The sequence below is a fragment of the Salmo salar genome, unplaced genomic scaffold (genome assembly GCF_905237065.1).
Source record: "Salmo salar unplaced genomic scaffold, Ssal_v3.1, whole genome shotgun sequence".
Taxonomy (NCBI): domain Eukaryota; kingdom Metazoa; phylum Chordata; class Actinopteri; order Salmoniformes; family Salmonidae; genus Salmo; species Salmo salar.
In genome coordinates this window covers 237350-254195 of record NW_025549536.1, presented here as the reverse complement: position 1 = coordinate 254195, position 16846 = coordinate 237350, and the positions used below count along the sequence as shown (strand labels likewise).

The window sequence follows — 16846 nt, the reverse complement described above, 5'->3', positions numbered from 1 at the left end:
AGATGGCATGTGGGTATCTGCTTCTATAAACCAATGAGGAGATGGGAGAGGCAGGACTTGCACATCGTTCAGCGTCACAAATAGAACTGACTTCTACAGCGCTTGGCAACGCAGGCGCTGGTCGGCGCGGCGCGAGCGCGGTGTGATCAGCGTGTTACGGGCCATGTAATCTGTCCAGGAAGTGAACGGTAGACCGGTTCTCTGCTATCCACCATGTTTTAATGATTATTTTGGGGTATAGGGGAGGGTCACTCGTTCAAGGAGGGTTTAGGTGAAATATATATTTTACTGAAGTGGAGGACCATCCATTTTCATTTCAGAGAGGTACGATTTTCTCCATGTAACCCTTATTATAAATAACGTTCACTCCTAACTGTAACTCATCGGACGGGGCCACAGTGTCTCCTCACCCCTCCTGTCTCAGCCTCCAGTATTTATGCTGCAGTAGTTTATGTGTCGGGGGGCTAGGGTCAGTCTGTTACATCTGGAGTATTTCTCTTGTCTTATCCGGTGTCCTGTGTGTATTTAAATATGCTCTCTCTAATTCTCTCTTTCTCTCTTTCTGTCTTTCTCTCGGAGGACCTGAGCCCTAGGACCATGCCTCAGGACTACCTGACATGATGACTCCTTGCTGTCCCTAGTCCACCTGGCCGTGCTGCTGCTCCAGTTTCAACTGTTCTGCCTGCGGCTATGGAACCCTGACCTGTTCACCGGACATGCTACCTGTCCCAGACATGTTGTTTTCAACTCTCTTAGAGACAGCAGGAGCGGTAGAGATACTCTCAATGATCGGCTATGAAAAGCCAACTGACACTTACTCTTGTGTTACTGACTTGTTGCACCCTCGACAACTACTGTGATTATTATTATCTGACCATGCTGGTCATTTATGAACATTTGAACATCTTGGCCATGTTCTGTTATAATATCCACCCGGCACAGCCAGAAGAGGACTGGCCACCCCTCATAGCCTGGTTCCTCTCTACCCGGCACAGCCAGAAGAGGACTGGCCACCCCTCATAGCCTGGTTCCTCTCTAGGTTTCTTCCTAGGTTCTTGGCCTTTCTAGGGAGTTTTTCCTAGGGAGTTTTTCCTAGCCACCCCTCATAGCCTGGTTCCTCTCTAGGTTTCTTCCTAGGTTCTGGCCTTTCTAGGGAGTTTTTCCTAGCCACCGTGCTTCTAAACCTGCATTGCTTGCTGTTTGGGGTTTTAGGCTGGGTTTCTGTACAGCACTTTGAGATATCAGCTGATGTAAGAAGGGCTTTATAAATACATTTGATTTGATTTGATAACTATACTCCACTGGGTTTCTCTGCCTCTGACCCTATTACAGGGGCTGAGTCACTGGCTTACTGGTGCTCTTCCATGCCGTCCATGGGAGGGGTGCGTCACTTGAGTGGGCCGAGTCACTGACGTGGTCTTCCTGTCTGGGTTGGCGCCCCCCCCCTTGGGTTCGTGCCGTGGCGGAGATCTTTGTGGGCTATACTCGGCCTTGTCTTAGGATGGTAAGTTGGTGGTTGAAGATATCCCTCTAGTGGTGTGGGGGCTGTGCTTTGGCAAAGTGGGTGGGGTTATATCCTGCCTGTTTGGCCCCTGTACAGGGGTATAATCATTGTCATGTGTGTGTGTGTATACATGACGCTGTGTGTGTGTGTGTGTGTGTGTGTGTGTGTGTGTGTGTGTGTGTGTGTGTGTGTGTGTGTGTGTGTGTGTGTTACACGACGTGCCATTGGTTCCTGGAAAGAAAAGGAATGTTTAACAGAATCTGTTTTAAATGGAGAAAAAAATAGAACCTGTTGAATATTCATGTCCAGAACATGTTGAATATTCATGACCAAAACCTGTTGAATATTCATGTCCAGAACCTGTTGAATATTCTGGCCTCATCTCTTAATGCCTGATTACATGAAGAACCAGGAAGTGAGGTGTTATATATAGGCCTGTTCGCATGTCACGTTAACTCCTTCCAAGATATATTGACATGTCCATCATTTCTCTGTAGTGTCCTCTCTACAGCGTTCTGTTTCCTGTAGTGTCCTCTCTACAGCGTTCTGTCTCCTGTAGTGTCCTCTCTACAGCGTTCTGTTTCCTGTAGTGTCCTCTCTACAGCGTTCTGTTTCCTGTAGTGTCCTCTCTACAGCGTTCTGTTTCCTGTAGTGTCCTCTCTACAGCGTTCTGTCTCCTGTAGTGTCCTCTCTACAGCGTTCTGTCTCCTGTAGTGTCCTCTCTACAGCGTTCTGCCTCCTGTAGTGTCCTCTCTACAGCGTTCTGTTTCCTGTAGTGTCCTCTCTACAGCGTTCTGTCTCCTGTAGTGTCCTCTCTACAGCGTTCTGTCTCCTGTAGTGTCCTCTCTACAGCGTTCTGTCTCCTGTAGTGTCCTCTCTACAGCGTTCTGTCTCCTGTAGTGTCCTCTCTACAGCGTTCTGTCTCCTGCAGTGTCCTCTCTACAGCGTTCTGTCTCCTGTAGTGTCCTCTCTACAGCGTTCTGTCTCCTGTAGTGTCCTCTCTACAGCGTTCTGTCTCCTGTAGTGTCCTCTCTACAGCGTTCTGTCTCCTGTAGTGTCCTCTCTACAGCGTTCTGTCTCCTGTAGTGTCCTCTCTACAGCGTTCTGTCTCCTGCAGTGTCCTCTCTACAGCGTTCTGTCTCCTGTAGTGTCCTCTCTACAGCGTTCTGTCTCCTGTAGTGTCCTCTCTACAGCGTTCTGTCTCCTGTAGTGTCCTCTCTACAGCGTTCTGTCCCCTGTAGTGTCCTCTCTACAGCGTTCTGTCTCCTGTAGTGTCCTCTCTACAGCGTTCTGTCTCCTGTAGTGTCCTCTCTACAGCGTTCTGTCTCCTGTAGTGTCCTCTCTACAGCGTTCTGTCTCCTGTAGTGTCCTCTCTACAGCGTTCTGTCTCCTGTAGTGTCCTCTCTACAGCGTTCTGTCTCCTGTAGTGTCCTCTCTACAGCGTTCTGTCTCCTGTAGTGTCCTCTCTACAGCGTTCTGTCTCCTGTAGTGTCCTCTCTACAGCGTTCTGTCTCCTGTAGTGTCCTCTCTACAGCGTTCTGCCTCCTGTAGTGTCCTCTCTACAGCGTTCTGCCTCCTGTAGTGTCCTCTCTACAGCGTTCAGTTCTGTCTCCTGTAGTGTCCTCTCCACAGCGTTCTGTCTCCTGTAGTGTCCTCTCTACAGCGTTCTGTCTCCTGTAGTGTCCTCTCTACAGCGTTCTGTCTCCTGTAGTGTCCTCTCTACAGCGTTCTGTCTCCTGTAGTGTCCTCTCTACAGCGTTCAGTCTCCTGTAGTGTCCTCTCTACAGCGTTCTGTCTCCTGTAGTGTCCTCTCTACAGCGTTCTGTCTCCTGTAGTGTCCTCTCTACAGCGTTCTGTCTCCTGTAGTGTCCTCTCTACAGCGTTCTGTCTCCTGTAGTGTCCTCTCTACAGCGTTCAGTTCTGTCTCCTGTAGTGTCCTCTCTACAGCGTTCTGTCCCCTGTAGTGTCCTCTCTACAGCGTTCTGTCTCCTGTAGTGTCCTCTCTACAGCGTTCTGTCCCCTGTAGTGTCCTCTCTACAGCGTTCTGTCTCCTGTAGTGTCCTCTCTACAGCGTTCTGTCTCCTGTAGTGTCCTCTCTACAGCGTTCTGTCTCCTGTAGTGTCCTCTCTACAGCGTTCTGTCTCCTGTAGTGTCCTCTCTACAGCGTTCAGTTCTGTCTCCTGTAGTGTCCTCTCTACAGCGTTCTGTCTCCTCTAGTGTCCTCTCTACAGCGTTCTGTCTCCTGTAGTGTCCTCTCTACAGCGTTCTGTCTCCTGTAGTGTCCTCTCTACAGCGTTCAGTCTCCTGTAGTGTCCTCTCTACAGCGTTCTGTCTCCTGTAGTGTCCTCTCTACAGCGTTCTGTCCCCTGTAGTGTCCTCTCTACAGCGTTCTGTCTCCTGTAGTGTCCTCTCTACAGCGTTCTGCCTCCTGTAGTGTCCTCTCTACAGCATTCTGTCTCCTGTAGTGTCCTCTATACAGCGTTCTGTCTCCTGTAGTGTCCTCTCTACAGCGTTCTGTCTCCTGTAGTGTCCTCTCTACAGCGTTCTGTCTCCGTAGTGTCCTCTCTACAGCGTTCTGTCTCCTGTAGTGTCCTCTCTACAGCGTTCTGTCTCCTGTAGTGTCCTCTCTACAGCGTTCTGTCTCCTGTAGTGTCCTCTCTACAGCGTTCTGTCTCCTGTAGTGTCCTCTCTACAGCGTTCTGTCTCCGGTAGTGTCCTCTCTACAGCTATATCTCTCTGGACAGACTGAGCTGTATATCTCTCTCTGGACAGACTGAGCTGTATATCTCTCAAGACAGACTGAGCTGTATATCTCTCTCTGGACAGACTGAGCTGTATATCTCTCTGGACAGTCTGAGCTGTATATCTCTCTAGACAGACTGAGCTGTATATCTCTCTCTAGACAGACTGAGCTGTATATCTCGCTCTGGACAGACTGAGCTGTATATCTCTCTAGACAGACTGAGCTGTATATCTCTCTCTCTGGACAGACTGAGCTGTATATCTCTCTCTGGACAGACTGAGCTGTATATCTCTCTCTAGACAGACTGAGCTGTATATCTCTCTCTGGACAGACTGAGCTGTATATCTCTCTGGACAGACTGAGCTGTATATCTCTCTGGACAGACTGAGCTGTATATCTCTCTCTAGACAGACTGAGCTGTATATCTCTCTCTGGACAGACTGAGCTGTATATCTCTCTCTGGACAGACTGAGCTGTATATCTCTCTGGACAGACTGAGCTGTATATCTCTCTCTGGACAGACTGAGCTGTATATCTCTCTGGACAGACTGAGCTGTATATCTCTCTCTGGACAGACTGAGCTGTATATCTCTCTGGACAGACTGAGCTGTATATCTCTCTCTGGACAGACTGAGCTGTATATCTCTCTGGACAGACTGAGCTGTATATCTCTCTCTAGACAGACTGAGCTGTATATCTCTCTGGACAGACTGAGCTGTATATCTCTCTAGACAGACTGAGCTGTATATCTCTCTAGACAGACTGAGCTGTATATCTCTCTCTGGACAGACTGAGCTGTATATCTCTCTGGACAGACTGAGCTGTATATCCCTCTCTCTCAGACAGATTCCTTTTCAATCCTTCAAATACATCAAATAACATTCTGATTCATTTGGCCTTTTTGTGTGAGTCCCATTTCGCTGTAAATCTGTGGGTAAATCTTACAACAGGTTTACATTGTAACGTGTGATGCTGCATTGTGTATTCACATCTGATGCTTTATTCATTAGGTATTCATCAGTAGAAAGCAATGAGTATTTAAATCACAGTACAGACAGTAGTTTCACACACTAACAGAGACTAACAGAGTGTCTGGCAGGTTAGAGCCTGGGGTTAGGGGTCAGGGGTTAGAGGATAGGGGTTAGAGGTCAGGGGTTAGAGGTTAGGGGATAGGGGATAGAGTTTAGGGGTTAGGGGATAGGTAATAGGGGTTAGAGGTTAAGGGTTAGGGGTTAGGGGTTAGAGCCTGGGTTTAGGGGTTAGAGGTTAGAGGTTAGGGGATAGGGGTTAGGGGTTAGAGGTTAGGGGTTAGAGGTTATGGGAATAGGGGTTAGGGGTTAGAGGTTAGGGAATAGGGGTTAGGGGTTAGGGTTAGGGGTTAGGGGTTAGAGGTTAGGGAATAGGGGTTAGAGGTTAGGGGTTATGGGAATAGGGGTTAGGGGTTAGAGGTTAGGGGTTAGGGGTTAGAGGTTAGGGAATAGGGGTTAGGGGTTAGAGGTTAGGGAATAGGGGTTAGAGGTTAGGGGTTAGAGGTTAGGGGATAGGGGTTAGAGGTTATGGGAATAGGGGTTAGGGGTTAGAGGTTAGGGAATAGGGGTTAGAGGTTAGGGAATAGGGGTTAGAGGTTAGAGGTTAGGGGATAGGGGTTAGAGGTTATGGGAATAGGGGTTAGGGGTTAGAGGTTAGGGAATAGGGGTTAGAGGTTAGGGAATAGGGGTTAGAGGTTAGGGGTTAGGGGTCAGAGGATAGCGGTTAGAGTCAGGCAGTAACAGGTGATAGCAGCAGCAGCTAGAGAGTAGTCAAGGCCCGTGATGCTGCAAAGCGTTTCAATGAGACTCCGTCATCGCCAACCAATCAGGTCCTCAGCCTGCTGCGTCTGTCTGCGTGGGGGGAGGGGCCAAAGACTGTCCAGTTTAAGGCCGTCTGTCAGACCAATCACCTCAAGGCTTCAGCCTCCATGAAAAATCACAGGGATCACAGCAAAACAGCAATAAGAACATCACGTGTGTTATAACAGACGTTACAAGGTGTTATAACAGATGTTACAATGTGTTATAACAGACGTTACCATGTTTTATAACAGTGTTATGGATGTATGAGATGTTAAAACACATTGTAACAGTGTTATAGATGTATGAGATGTTACAATGTGTTATAACAGATGTTACAATGTGTTATAACAGATGTTACAATGTGTTATAACAGTGTTATAGATGTATGAATGTTACAATGTTTTATAACAGATGTTACAATGTGTTATGACAGTGTTATAGAAGTATGAGACGTTACAATGTGTTATAACAGATGTTACAAGGTGTTATGACAGTGTTATAGAAGTATGAGACGTTACAATGTGTTATAACAGATGTTAAGGTGTTATAACAGTGTTATAGAAGTATGAGACGTTACAAGGTGTTATAACAGGTGTTATAACAGTGTTATAGATGTATGAGGACCATGTATATAATATAGGATCATGTTAACAGACTTCTCTACCTGAGAAAACCTTTTCCACACAGACACTCTTAACTTTCCCATGGTCACATCCCACCACAGACAGACAGGGGATTCAGAACCACAGACAGACAGGGGATTCAGAACCACAGACATGTTAACAGACAGACAGGGGATTCAGAACCACAGACATGTTAACAGACAGACAGGGGATTCAGAACCACAGACAGACAGGGGATTCAGAACCACAGACAGACAGGGGATTCAGAACCACAGACATGTTAACAGACAGACAGGGGATTCAGAACCACAGACAGACAGGGGATTCAGAACCACAGACAGACAGGGGATTCAGAACCACAGACAGACAGGGGATTCAGAACCACAGACATGTTAACAGACAGACAGGGGATTCAGAACCACAGACAGACAGGGGATTCAGAACCACAGACATGTTAACAGACAGACAGGGGATTCAGAACCACAGACAGACAGGGGATTCAGAACCACAGACAGACAGACGGGATTCAGATCCACAGACATGTTAACAGACAGACAGGGGATTCAGACCCACAGACATGTTAACAGACAGACGGGATTAAGAACCACATATGTGGAATCCAGTGTCTGATTCAATACAATGTGAACTCTCTCTCTCTCTCTCTCTCTCTCTCTCTCTCTAAAGTACCCTCTGAATATAGTGTTTTAGCAACCCAGATATTGTCCTGTTTCAACAACGCATGCCATCCTCAGAAATGTAGCGTCAATAGTTAAACCCTGTCTCCCTCCAATCAGACGAAGGTATTGGGAGGATTGGCTCTGATTGGTTGTTAAACCCTGTCTCCCTCCAATCAGACGAAGGTATTGGGAGGGATGGCTCTGATTGGTAGTTAAACCCTGTCTCCCTCCAATCAGACGAAGGTATTGGGAGGATTGGCTCTGATTGGTTGTTAAACCCTGTCTCCCTCCAATCAAACGAAGGTGTTGGGAGGATTGGCACTGATTGGCCAGGCCAGCTTCTTCTCCTTGGCCTCGCGGTCAAACGTGTCGTAGACTGAGTCTTTGGCGAGTGTCGTCTTGGTCGCCGCGGGGACGTCGACCACGCCCACGTAGTTGTTCTTGGCCATGCGGGAGCTGGCGGTGATGGTGTAGGCGTTGCTACGGTAACACTTCATAGAGGACGTGCAGAAGGTCTCCCTCGTGCCGCGTCTGAAGTTAGCGTTGTAGACGGAGTAGAGCGACGGTTTGGAGGCGGCGGAGCTAAACGCCACCCACATCACGCAGCAGAAGACCAGAGCCCCTTGTCTGCTGGGGCCCGGGGCCTCACTAGGGTGCCACAGCTGGACAACGTAGAAGGGAGTCCAGGTGAGGAGGAACACAACGTTCAACATGAGAAACATCTTGATGGTCTTCACTTTAGTCCTTGGGACGATGTTCATGGTTCTCCGGACCGTGTGTCCGTCTGCGCCGATCCTCCAGATGTAACGGACGACGCGCTGGTAAAACCACACGATGAGGACGGCTGGGATCAAGAAACCCAGGAGCAGGTGGGCGGATCCGTACGCCACGCCGTCCCAGCTTCCCGCCGGCAGGAAGAAGTCACAGTGCACGCCCCCGTCCGTCGCCTCCGCCGCCTCCTCCGAGCCGTAGAAGAAAAAGCAAGGAGAGACGAAAGCGGCGTCCAACAACCAGGAAGCCAAGATCATCCGTTTCGCTTTCTCCCTGGACACCTTGAAGCTCAGTGGGTACACGATGGTGTAGAAACGGTCCACACAGATAGACAGCAGAACATACACCTGGACACCAGGACACAGGTGCTGCAGGTAACGGACAACCTTACAGGCGGCAGCGCTGAGAGGCCAGCTTCCGCAGGTCACCTGGAGGAGTACGAAGGGAGCGCAGCCCAGGGACAACAACAGGTCAGCGCAGGCCATGGACACCACAAAATAGTTAGTAGTGGATTGACTTCTTCTGCTACGGTGGATCACCACACACACTAGAACATTACCCAGGATGGAGATCAGCCACAGGAGACTGAACACAAGCCCCAGAACAGCCACCTCCGCTGGGGTGAGTTCATACGACACCTGGGTGGTGTTCTGGAGGCCGGAGGAGGAGGAAGAGGAAGAGAGGGCATCGTGGTTACAGAGAGAGGGTGTGGCTGAGCTGGTGTTGCTCCTGTCTGAGAGGTTAAAGGTCATGGGGAGGGTAAAGGAGGGGAGAGGAGAGACAGGAGGGAGGGCTTGATGCTGTCTGTTGATTGGGAGTAGACCATGCCGCTACCGGAGACAGCACCGCAGGAGAGCTGCAGAGACGGCACCACGGGAGAGCTGCGGAGACGGCACCACGGGAGAGCTGCAGAGACGGCACCACGGGAGAGCTGCAGAGACGGCACCACGGGAGAGCTGCAGAGACGGCACCACGGGAGAGCTGCAGACGGCACCACGGGAGAGCTGCAGAGACAGCACCTCAGGAGAGCTGCAGAGACAGCACCGCAGGAGAGCTGCAGAGACAGCACCTCAGGAGAGCTGCAGAGACGGCACCGCGGGAGAGCTGCAGAGACGGCACCTCAGGAGAGCTGCAGAGACGGCACCGCGGGAGAGCTGCAGAGACGGCACCATGGGAGAGCTGCGGAGACAAACACACAAAATAGATGTTGTGAGATGGAGGAGACATGGGAAAACTTACAAAACAGTAGGTAATAAATAATACCATCTGCATTGTATATGATATATACCCGTACGGAAGAGGACATTCGTGGAAATAAGAGACTTACAGCGCCTTCCGAAAGTATTCACACCTCGGGACTTTTTCCACATTTTGTTGTGTGAATTAAAAAAATGGATTAAATCCAGATTTGTATCACTTTGCCTACACACAATACCCCCCCTAATGTCAATTAAAAATGAAAAAGCTGAAATGTCTCGAGTCAAAAAGTACTAAACCCCATTTGTTATTGGTAAGGAGCCTAAATAAGTTCAGGAGTAAAAATGTGCTCAACAAGTCGGATAATAAGTTGCATGGATTCACTCTGTGTTCAATAATAGTGTTTAACATGATTTATGAATGACTACCTCATCTCTGTACCTCCACACACGTACAATTATCTGTAAGGTCCCTCAGTCGAGGGCGTGAATTTCAAACACAGATTCAACCACAAAGACCAGGGAGGTTTCCCAAGGCCTCGAAAAGAAGGGCACTGATAGGTAGATGGGTAAAAAAAAGTTAAAAAAAATAAAGTGTCAAGTCCTGACCAGTAATAGGGGTTATTTGTTATTGTAGTTTGGTCAGGACGTGGCAGAAGGGTATTTGTTTTATGTGGTTCGGGTTGGTGGTTTATTTAGTAGGGCGTTTGATTTATTATTTCCGGGTTTTTGGGTAATGTTCTATGTTTGTATTTCAAGGTGGTCTCTGGTCTTTTGTATTTCTATGTCTGGTTTATTGGGGTTTGGACTCTCAATTGGAGGCAGGATGTTTTCTCGTTGCCTCTGATTGGGAGTCCTATATATGGGTATGTGTTTGGTTTAGTGTTGGTGGGAGATTGTTTCTTGTTTTGCGTGTTTTTGAGCCTGACAAGACTGTATTTTCGTCGTTCATCATTTATTTATTTTTATTTTTTTTGTATACGTGTTTGTTTGGTTTTCCTTCTTTCGCCTATTAACCTCTCCTTTGATGATCTTCATCAGATGACAACCCTAGGACATTATGTTATACAATACATGCATGTTTTGTTCAATCAAGTTCATATTTATATAAAAAACCAGCTTTTTACATTAGCATATGACGTTCAGAACTAGCATACCCCCCGCAAACTTCCGGGGAATTCGCTAACATTTTACTAAATTACTCACGATAAACGTTCACAAAAAGCATAACAATTATTTTAAGAATTATAGATACAGACCTCCTCTATGCACTCGATATATCCGATTTTAAAATAGCTTTTTGGTGAAAGCACATTTTGCAATATTCTAAGTACATAGCCCAGGCATCACGGGCTCGCTATTTAGACACCCGGCAAGTTTAGCACTTACCATAATCATATTTACTATTATAAAAGTTTGATTACCTTTTGTTGTCTTCGTCAGAATACACAGCCAGGACTGCTACTTCAATAACAAATGTTGGTTTGGTCCAAAATAATCCATCGTTATATCCGAATAGCGGTGTTTTGTTCGTGCGTTCCAGACACTATCCGAAATAGTAAAGAAGTGTCACGCGCATGGCGCAATTCGTGACAATAAAATTCTAAGTATTCCATTACCGTACTTCGAAGCATGTCAACCGCTGTTTAAAATCAATTTTTACGACACTTTTCTCGTAGAAAAGCGATAATATTCCGACAGGGAATCTCCTTTTCGGCAAACAGAGGAAAAAATCCCAAAGGCGGGGGCGGTCGGGGTCACGCGCATAAGCCCAGTGTCTCTTGATCGGCCACTTGAGAAAGGCGATAATGTGTTTCAGCCTGGGCTGGAATGACGACATTCTCTTTTTTCCCGGGCTCTGAGAGCCTATGGACGACGTGGGAAGTGTCACGTTAGAGCAGAGATCCTTAGTAAATGATAGAGATGGAAAAGAAGTTCAACAAATGGTCAGACAGGCCACTTCCTGTAAAGGAATCTCTCAGGTTTTGACCTGCCATTTGAGTTCTGTTATACTCACAGACACCATTCAAACAGTTTTAGAAAATTTAGGGTGTTCTCTATCCATATGTAATAAGTATATGCATATTCTAGTTACTGGGTAGGAGTGGTAACCAGATTAAATCGGGTATGTTTTTTATCCAGCCGTGTCAATACTGCCCTCTAGCCCTAACTTAAACAACTCCAGTGATACCAAGTTGGTTTCTCCTGCGCCTGACTTCCCTGCCACCTACAGACACGACGACGACGATCACAAGGACACATCTACACTGGAGTTACTTACCAAGGAGACAGCGAATGTTCCTGAGCGGCCGAGTTTACAGGTTTTTTAAATTGATTTATTTCACCTTTATTTAACCAGGTTAGGCCAGTTGAGAACAAGTCCTTTATTTAACCAGGTTAGGCCAGTTGAGAACAAGTCCTTTATTTAACCAGGTTAGGCCAGTTGAGAACAAGTCCTTTATTTAACCAGGTTAGGCTAGTTGAGAACAAGTCCTTTATTTAACCAGGTAGGCTAGTTGAGAACAAGTCCTTTATTTAACCAGGTTAGGCTAGTTGAGAACAAGTCCTTTATTTAACCAGGTTAGGCTAGTTGAGAACAAGTCCTTTATTTAACCAGGTAGGCTAGTTGAGAACAAGTCCTTTATTTAACCAGGTTAGGCTAGTTGAGAACAAGTCCTTTATTTAACCAGGTAGGCCAGTTGAGAACAAGTCCTTTATTTAACCAGGTTAGGCTAGTAGAGAACAAGTCCTTTATTTAACCAGGTTAGGCTAGTTGAGAACAAGTCCTTTATTTAACCAGGTTAGGCTAGTTGAGAACAAGTCCTTTATTTAACCAGGTAGGCTAGTTGAGAACAAGTTCTCATTTACAATTGCGACCTGGTCAAGATAAAGCAAAGCAGTTCGACAACATACAACAACACAGAGTTACACATGGAGTAAAACAAACATACAGTCAATAATACAGTAGAAAAATAAGTCTATATACAATGTGAGCAGATGAGGTGAGATAAGGGAGGTAAAGGCAATAAATAGGCCATAGTGGCGAAGTAAATACGTTTTTAAGTTTTGACTTAAATCTAGTTGATAATCTACGGCAAGACATCAAAATGGACGTCTAGCAAACTACCAACTTGACAGAGCTTGAAGAATTTTTTTAAAAGAATAATGTGCAAAAATATTATACAATCCAGGTGTGCAAAGCTCTTAGAGAATTACCCAGAAAGCCTCACTGCTGTAACCACTGCCCAAGAGGATTCTAACATGTATTGACTCAGGGGGTGTTGAATACTTATGTGGATTTCAATACATTTGCAAATATTTCTAAAAACATCTTTCACTTGGTCATTATTGTGTGTAGATGAGTGAGAGAAAAAAAACATCTATTGAATCCATTTTGAATTTAGGCGGAAACGACAAAATGGGGAATAGGTCAAGGGGTCTGAATACTTTCTGAAGGCTCCGTAACTCATCTTCTCAGGTTTACAGATGATATTCTAACCTGAGGAGAGATCAGTCCTGAGGAGAGATCAGTCCTATTCTAACCTGAGGAGAGATCAGTCCTGAGGAGAGATCAGTCCTGAGGAGAGATCAGTCCTGAGGAGAGATCAGACCTGAGGAGAGATCAGTCCTGAGGAGAGATCAGTCCTGAGGAGAGATCAGTCCTGAGGAGAGATCAGTCCTATTCTAACCTGAGGAGAGATCAGTCCTGAGGAGAGATCAGTCCTGAGGAGAGATCAGTCCTGAGGAGAGATCAGTCCTATTCTAACCTGAGGAGAGATCAGTCCTGAGGAGAGATCAGTCCTGAGGAGAGATCAGTCCTGAGGAGAGATCAGTCCTGAGGAGAGATCAGTCCTGAGGAGAGATCAGTCCTGAGGAGAGATCAGTCCTATTCTAACCTGAGGAGAGATCAGTCCTGAGGAGAGATCAGTCCTGAGGAGAGATCAGTCCTGAGGAGAGATCAGTCCTGAGGATAGATCAGACCTGAGGAGAGATCAGTCCTGAACTGATCTGAGCACATCTGTGAGATGCTGTCTGTCTGTCTGTCTGTCTGTCTGTCTGTCTGTCTGTCTGTCTGTCTGTCTGTCTGTCTGTCTGTCTGTCTGTCTGTCTGTCTGTCTGTCTGTCTGTCTGTCTGTCTGTCTGTGTGTGTGTGTGTGTGTGTATATATGTGTGTGTGTGTGTGTGTATATATGTGTGTGTGTGTGTCTGTGTGTGTGTGTGTGTGTGTGTGTGTGTGTGTGTGTGTGTGTGTGTGTGTGTGTCTGTGTCTGTGTGTCTGTGTGTGTGTGTGTGTGTCTGTGTGTGTCTGTGTGTGTGTGTGTATATATGTGTCCTTGGAAAGATCAACATGTGTTTGTACCCAGAGGAAACTGAATCAGCAAGGCCAGCTCCCCATATTGCATAATGGTGATGGGGAACATAGTCATTATAGACAAGGCCTCTGGAAGGACAGCTGTCCCTGGGCCCTATGAGGGGCTCTGGCTCTCTGTGTCCCTGGGCCCTATGAGGGGCTCTGGCTCTCTGTGTCCCTGGGCCCTATGAGGGGCTCTGGCTCTCTGTGTCCCTGGGCCCTATGAGGGGCTCTGGCTCTCTGTGTCCCTGGGCCCTATGAGGGGCTCTGGCTCTCTGTGTCCCTGGGCCCTATGAGGGGCTCTGGCTCTCTGTGTCCCTGGGCCCTATGAGGGGCTCTGGCTCTCTGTGTCCCTGGGCCCTATGAGGGGCTCTGGTTCTCTGTGTCCCTGGGCCCTATGAGGGGCTCTGGCTCTCTGTGTCCCTGGGCCCTATGAGGGGCTCTGGCTCTCTGTGTCCCTGGGCCCTATGAGGGGCTCTGGCTCTCTGTGTCCCTGGGCCCTATGAGGGGCTCTGGCTCTCTGTGTCCCTGGGCCCTAAGAGGGGCTCTCGCTCTCTGTGTCCCTGGGCCCTATGAGGGGCTCTGGCTCTCTGGGTCCCTGGGCCCTATGAGGGGCTCTGGCTCTCTGTGTCCCTGGGCCCTATGAGGGGCTCTGGCTCTCTGTGTCCCTGGGCCCTATGAGGGGCTCTGGCTCTCTGTGTCCCTGGGCCCTATGAGGGGCTCTGGCTCTCAGTGTCCCTGGGCCCTATGAGGGGCTCTGGCTCTCTGTGTCCCTGGGCCCTATGAGGGGCTCTGGCTCTCAGTGTCCCTGGGCCCTATGAGGGGCTCTGGCTCTCAGTGTCCCTGGGCCCTATGAGGGGCTCTGGCTCTCTGTGTCCCTGGGCCCTATGAGGGGCTCTGGCTCTCTGTGTCCCTGGGCCCTATGAGGGGCTCTGGCACTCAGTGGCCAAACAAGCAGAAGACTCTATATCTCACGGTGAGAGGCTCGAGGTCACCCACTCAGTGTCCTTTGGGCTCTAACGTCTCTCTCTTTGTTCCCTGACAAAGAGGGGCTGTGTTGATGAGATGTCTGTATTCTAATACATCTCTACCTCTGTATAATACATCAGTAGAACATCAACTACTTCCTGTTAAGGGTTTATATAGTCTCAGTAGAATATCAACTACTTCCTGTTAATGGTTTATATAGTCTCAGTAGAATATCAACTACTTCCTGTTAATGGTTTATATAGTCTCAGTAGAATATCCACTACTTCCTGTTAATGGTTTATATAGTCTCAGTAGAACATCAACTACTTCCTGTCAATGGTTTATATAGTCTCAGTAGATTATCAACTACTTCCTGTTAATGGTTTATATAGTCTCAGTAGAACATCAACTACTTCCTGTCAATGGTTTATATAGTCTCAGTAGAATATCAACTACTTCCTGTTAATGGTTTATATAGTCTCAATAGAATATCAACTACTTCCTGTTAAGGGTTTATATAGTCTCAGTAGAACATCAACTACTTCCTGTTAATGGTTTATATAGTCTCAGTAGAACATCAACTACTTCCTGTTAAGGGTTTATATAGTCTCAATAGAATATCAACTACTTCCTGTTAATGGTTTATATAGTCTCAGTAGAATATCAACTACTTCCTGTTAATGGTTTATATAGTCTCAGTAGAACAACCACTACTTCCTGTTAATGGTGTATATAGTCTCAGTAGAATATCAACTACTTCCTGTTAAGGGTTTATATAGACTCAGTAGAACATCAACTACTTCCTGTTAATGGTTTATATAGTCTCAATAGAACATCAACTACTTCCTGTTAATGGTTTATATAGTCTCAGTAGAACATCAACTACTTCCTGTTAAGGGTTTATATAGTCTCAGTAGAACATCAACTACTTCCTGTTAATGGTTTATATAGTCTCAATAGAATATCAACTACTTCCTGTTAAGGGTTTATATAGTCTCAGTAGAACATCAACTACTTCCTGTTAATGGTTTATATAGTCTCAATAGAACATCAAATACTTCCTGTTTATGGTTTATATAGTCTCAGTAGAATATCAACTACTTCCTGTTAATGGTTTATATAGTCTCAGTAGAACATCAACTACTTCCTGTTAATGGTTTATATAGTCTCAGTAGAACATCAACTACTTCCTGTTAATGGTTTATATAGTCTCAGTAGAACATCAACTACTTCCTGTTAATGGTTTATATAGTCTCAGTAGAATATCCACTACTTCCTGTTAATGGTTTATATAGTCTCAGTAGAACATCAACTACTTCCTGTTAATGGTTTATATAGTCTCAGTAGAACATCAACTACTTCCTGTTAATGGTTTATATAGTCTCAATAGAATATCAACTACTTCCTGTTAATGGTTTATATAGTCTCAGTAGAACATCAACTACTTCCTGTTAAGGGTTTATATAGTCTCAGTAGAATATCAACTACTTCCTGTTAAGGGTTTATATAGTCTCAATAGAATATCAACTACTTCCTGTTAATGGTTTATATAGTCTCAGTAGAATATCAACTACTTCCTGTTAATGGTTTATATAGTCTCAGTAGAACATCAACTACTTCCTGTTAATGGTTTATATAGTCTCAGTAGAACATCAACTACTTCCTGTTAAGGGTTTATATAGTCTCAGTACAATATCCACTACTTCCTGTTAATGGTTTATATAGTCTCAGTAGAATATCCACTACTTCCTGTTAATGGTTTATATAGTCTCAGTAGAACATCAACTACTTCCTGTTAATGGTTTATATAGTCTCAATAGAATATCAACTACTTCCTGTTAATGGTTTATATAGTCTCAGTAGAACATCAACCTGCCCTGAGGATCAGTAACGGCTGAAGAGACAAACCTATTCATTAGTCGCTCCGAGGGACAAAGCTGAGCGCAACCACACCAGGGGACAGCAGGGCACACAGAGCCAATAAGCAGGAGTCTGTGGGGTCCTGAGTCTCTCTGGGGATAATCATTAAGGTTCTGCTGAGGTACTCTAGGAGAGGGGGATTATGGGTGGAGGCTGAGGTACTCTAGCGGAGGGGATTATGGGTGGAGGCTGAGGTACTCTAGGAGAGGGGGATTATGGGTGGAGGCTGAGGTACTCTAGGAGAGGGGGATTATGGGTGG

General features: G+C 46.4%; 1 protein-coding gene and 1 long non-coding RNA gene across 2 annotated transcripts; one reads left to right on the top strand and one right to left on the bottom strand.

Annotated features, from left to right (window-relative positions):
* The first annotated feature begins 5942 nt into the window (after positions 1–5942).
* On the top strand, positions 5943–6732 carry LOC123738341 (uncharacterized). Its single transcript, XR_006767496.1, has 2 exons — positions 5943–6539; positions 6621–6732. It is a non-coding gene; the product is annotated as an uncharacterized lncRNA (long non-coding RNA).
* Positions 6733–7163: 431 nt separating this feature from the next.
* Positions 7164–8915, bottom strand: LOC123738342 (probable G-protein coupled receptor 19). The gene has a single exon (XM_045713403.1). The coding sequence runs from the start codon at positions 8900–8902 to the stop codon at positions 7673–7675; it is 1230 nt and encodes a 409-aa protein (XP_045569359.1). The 5' UTR covers positions 8903–8915; the 3' UTR covers positions 7164–7672.
* Positions 8916–16846: the final 7931 nt, after the last annotated feature.

Coding starts and splice junctions, on each gene's coding strand:
- LOC123738342 (XM_045713403.1), bottom strand. CDS start 8,902: ATGACCTTTAACCTCTCAGACAGGAGCAACACCAGCTCAGCCACACCC.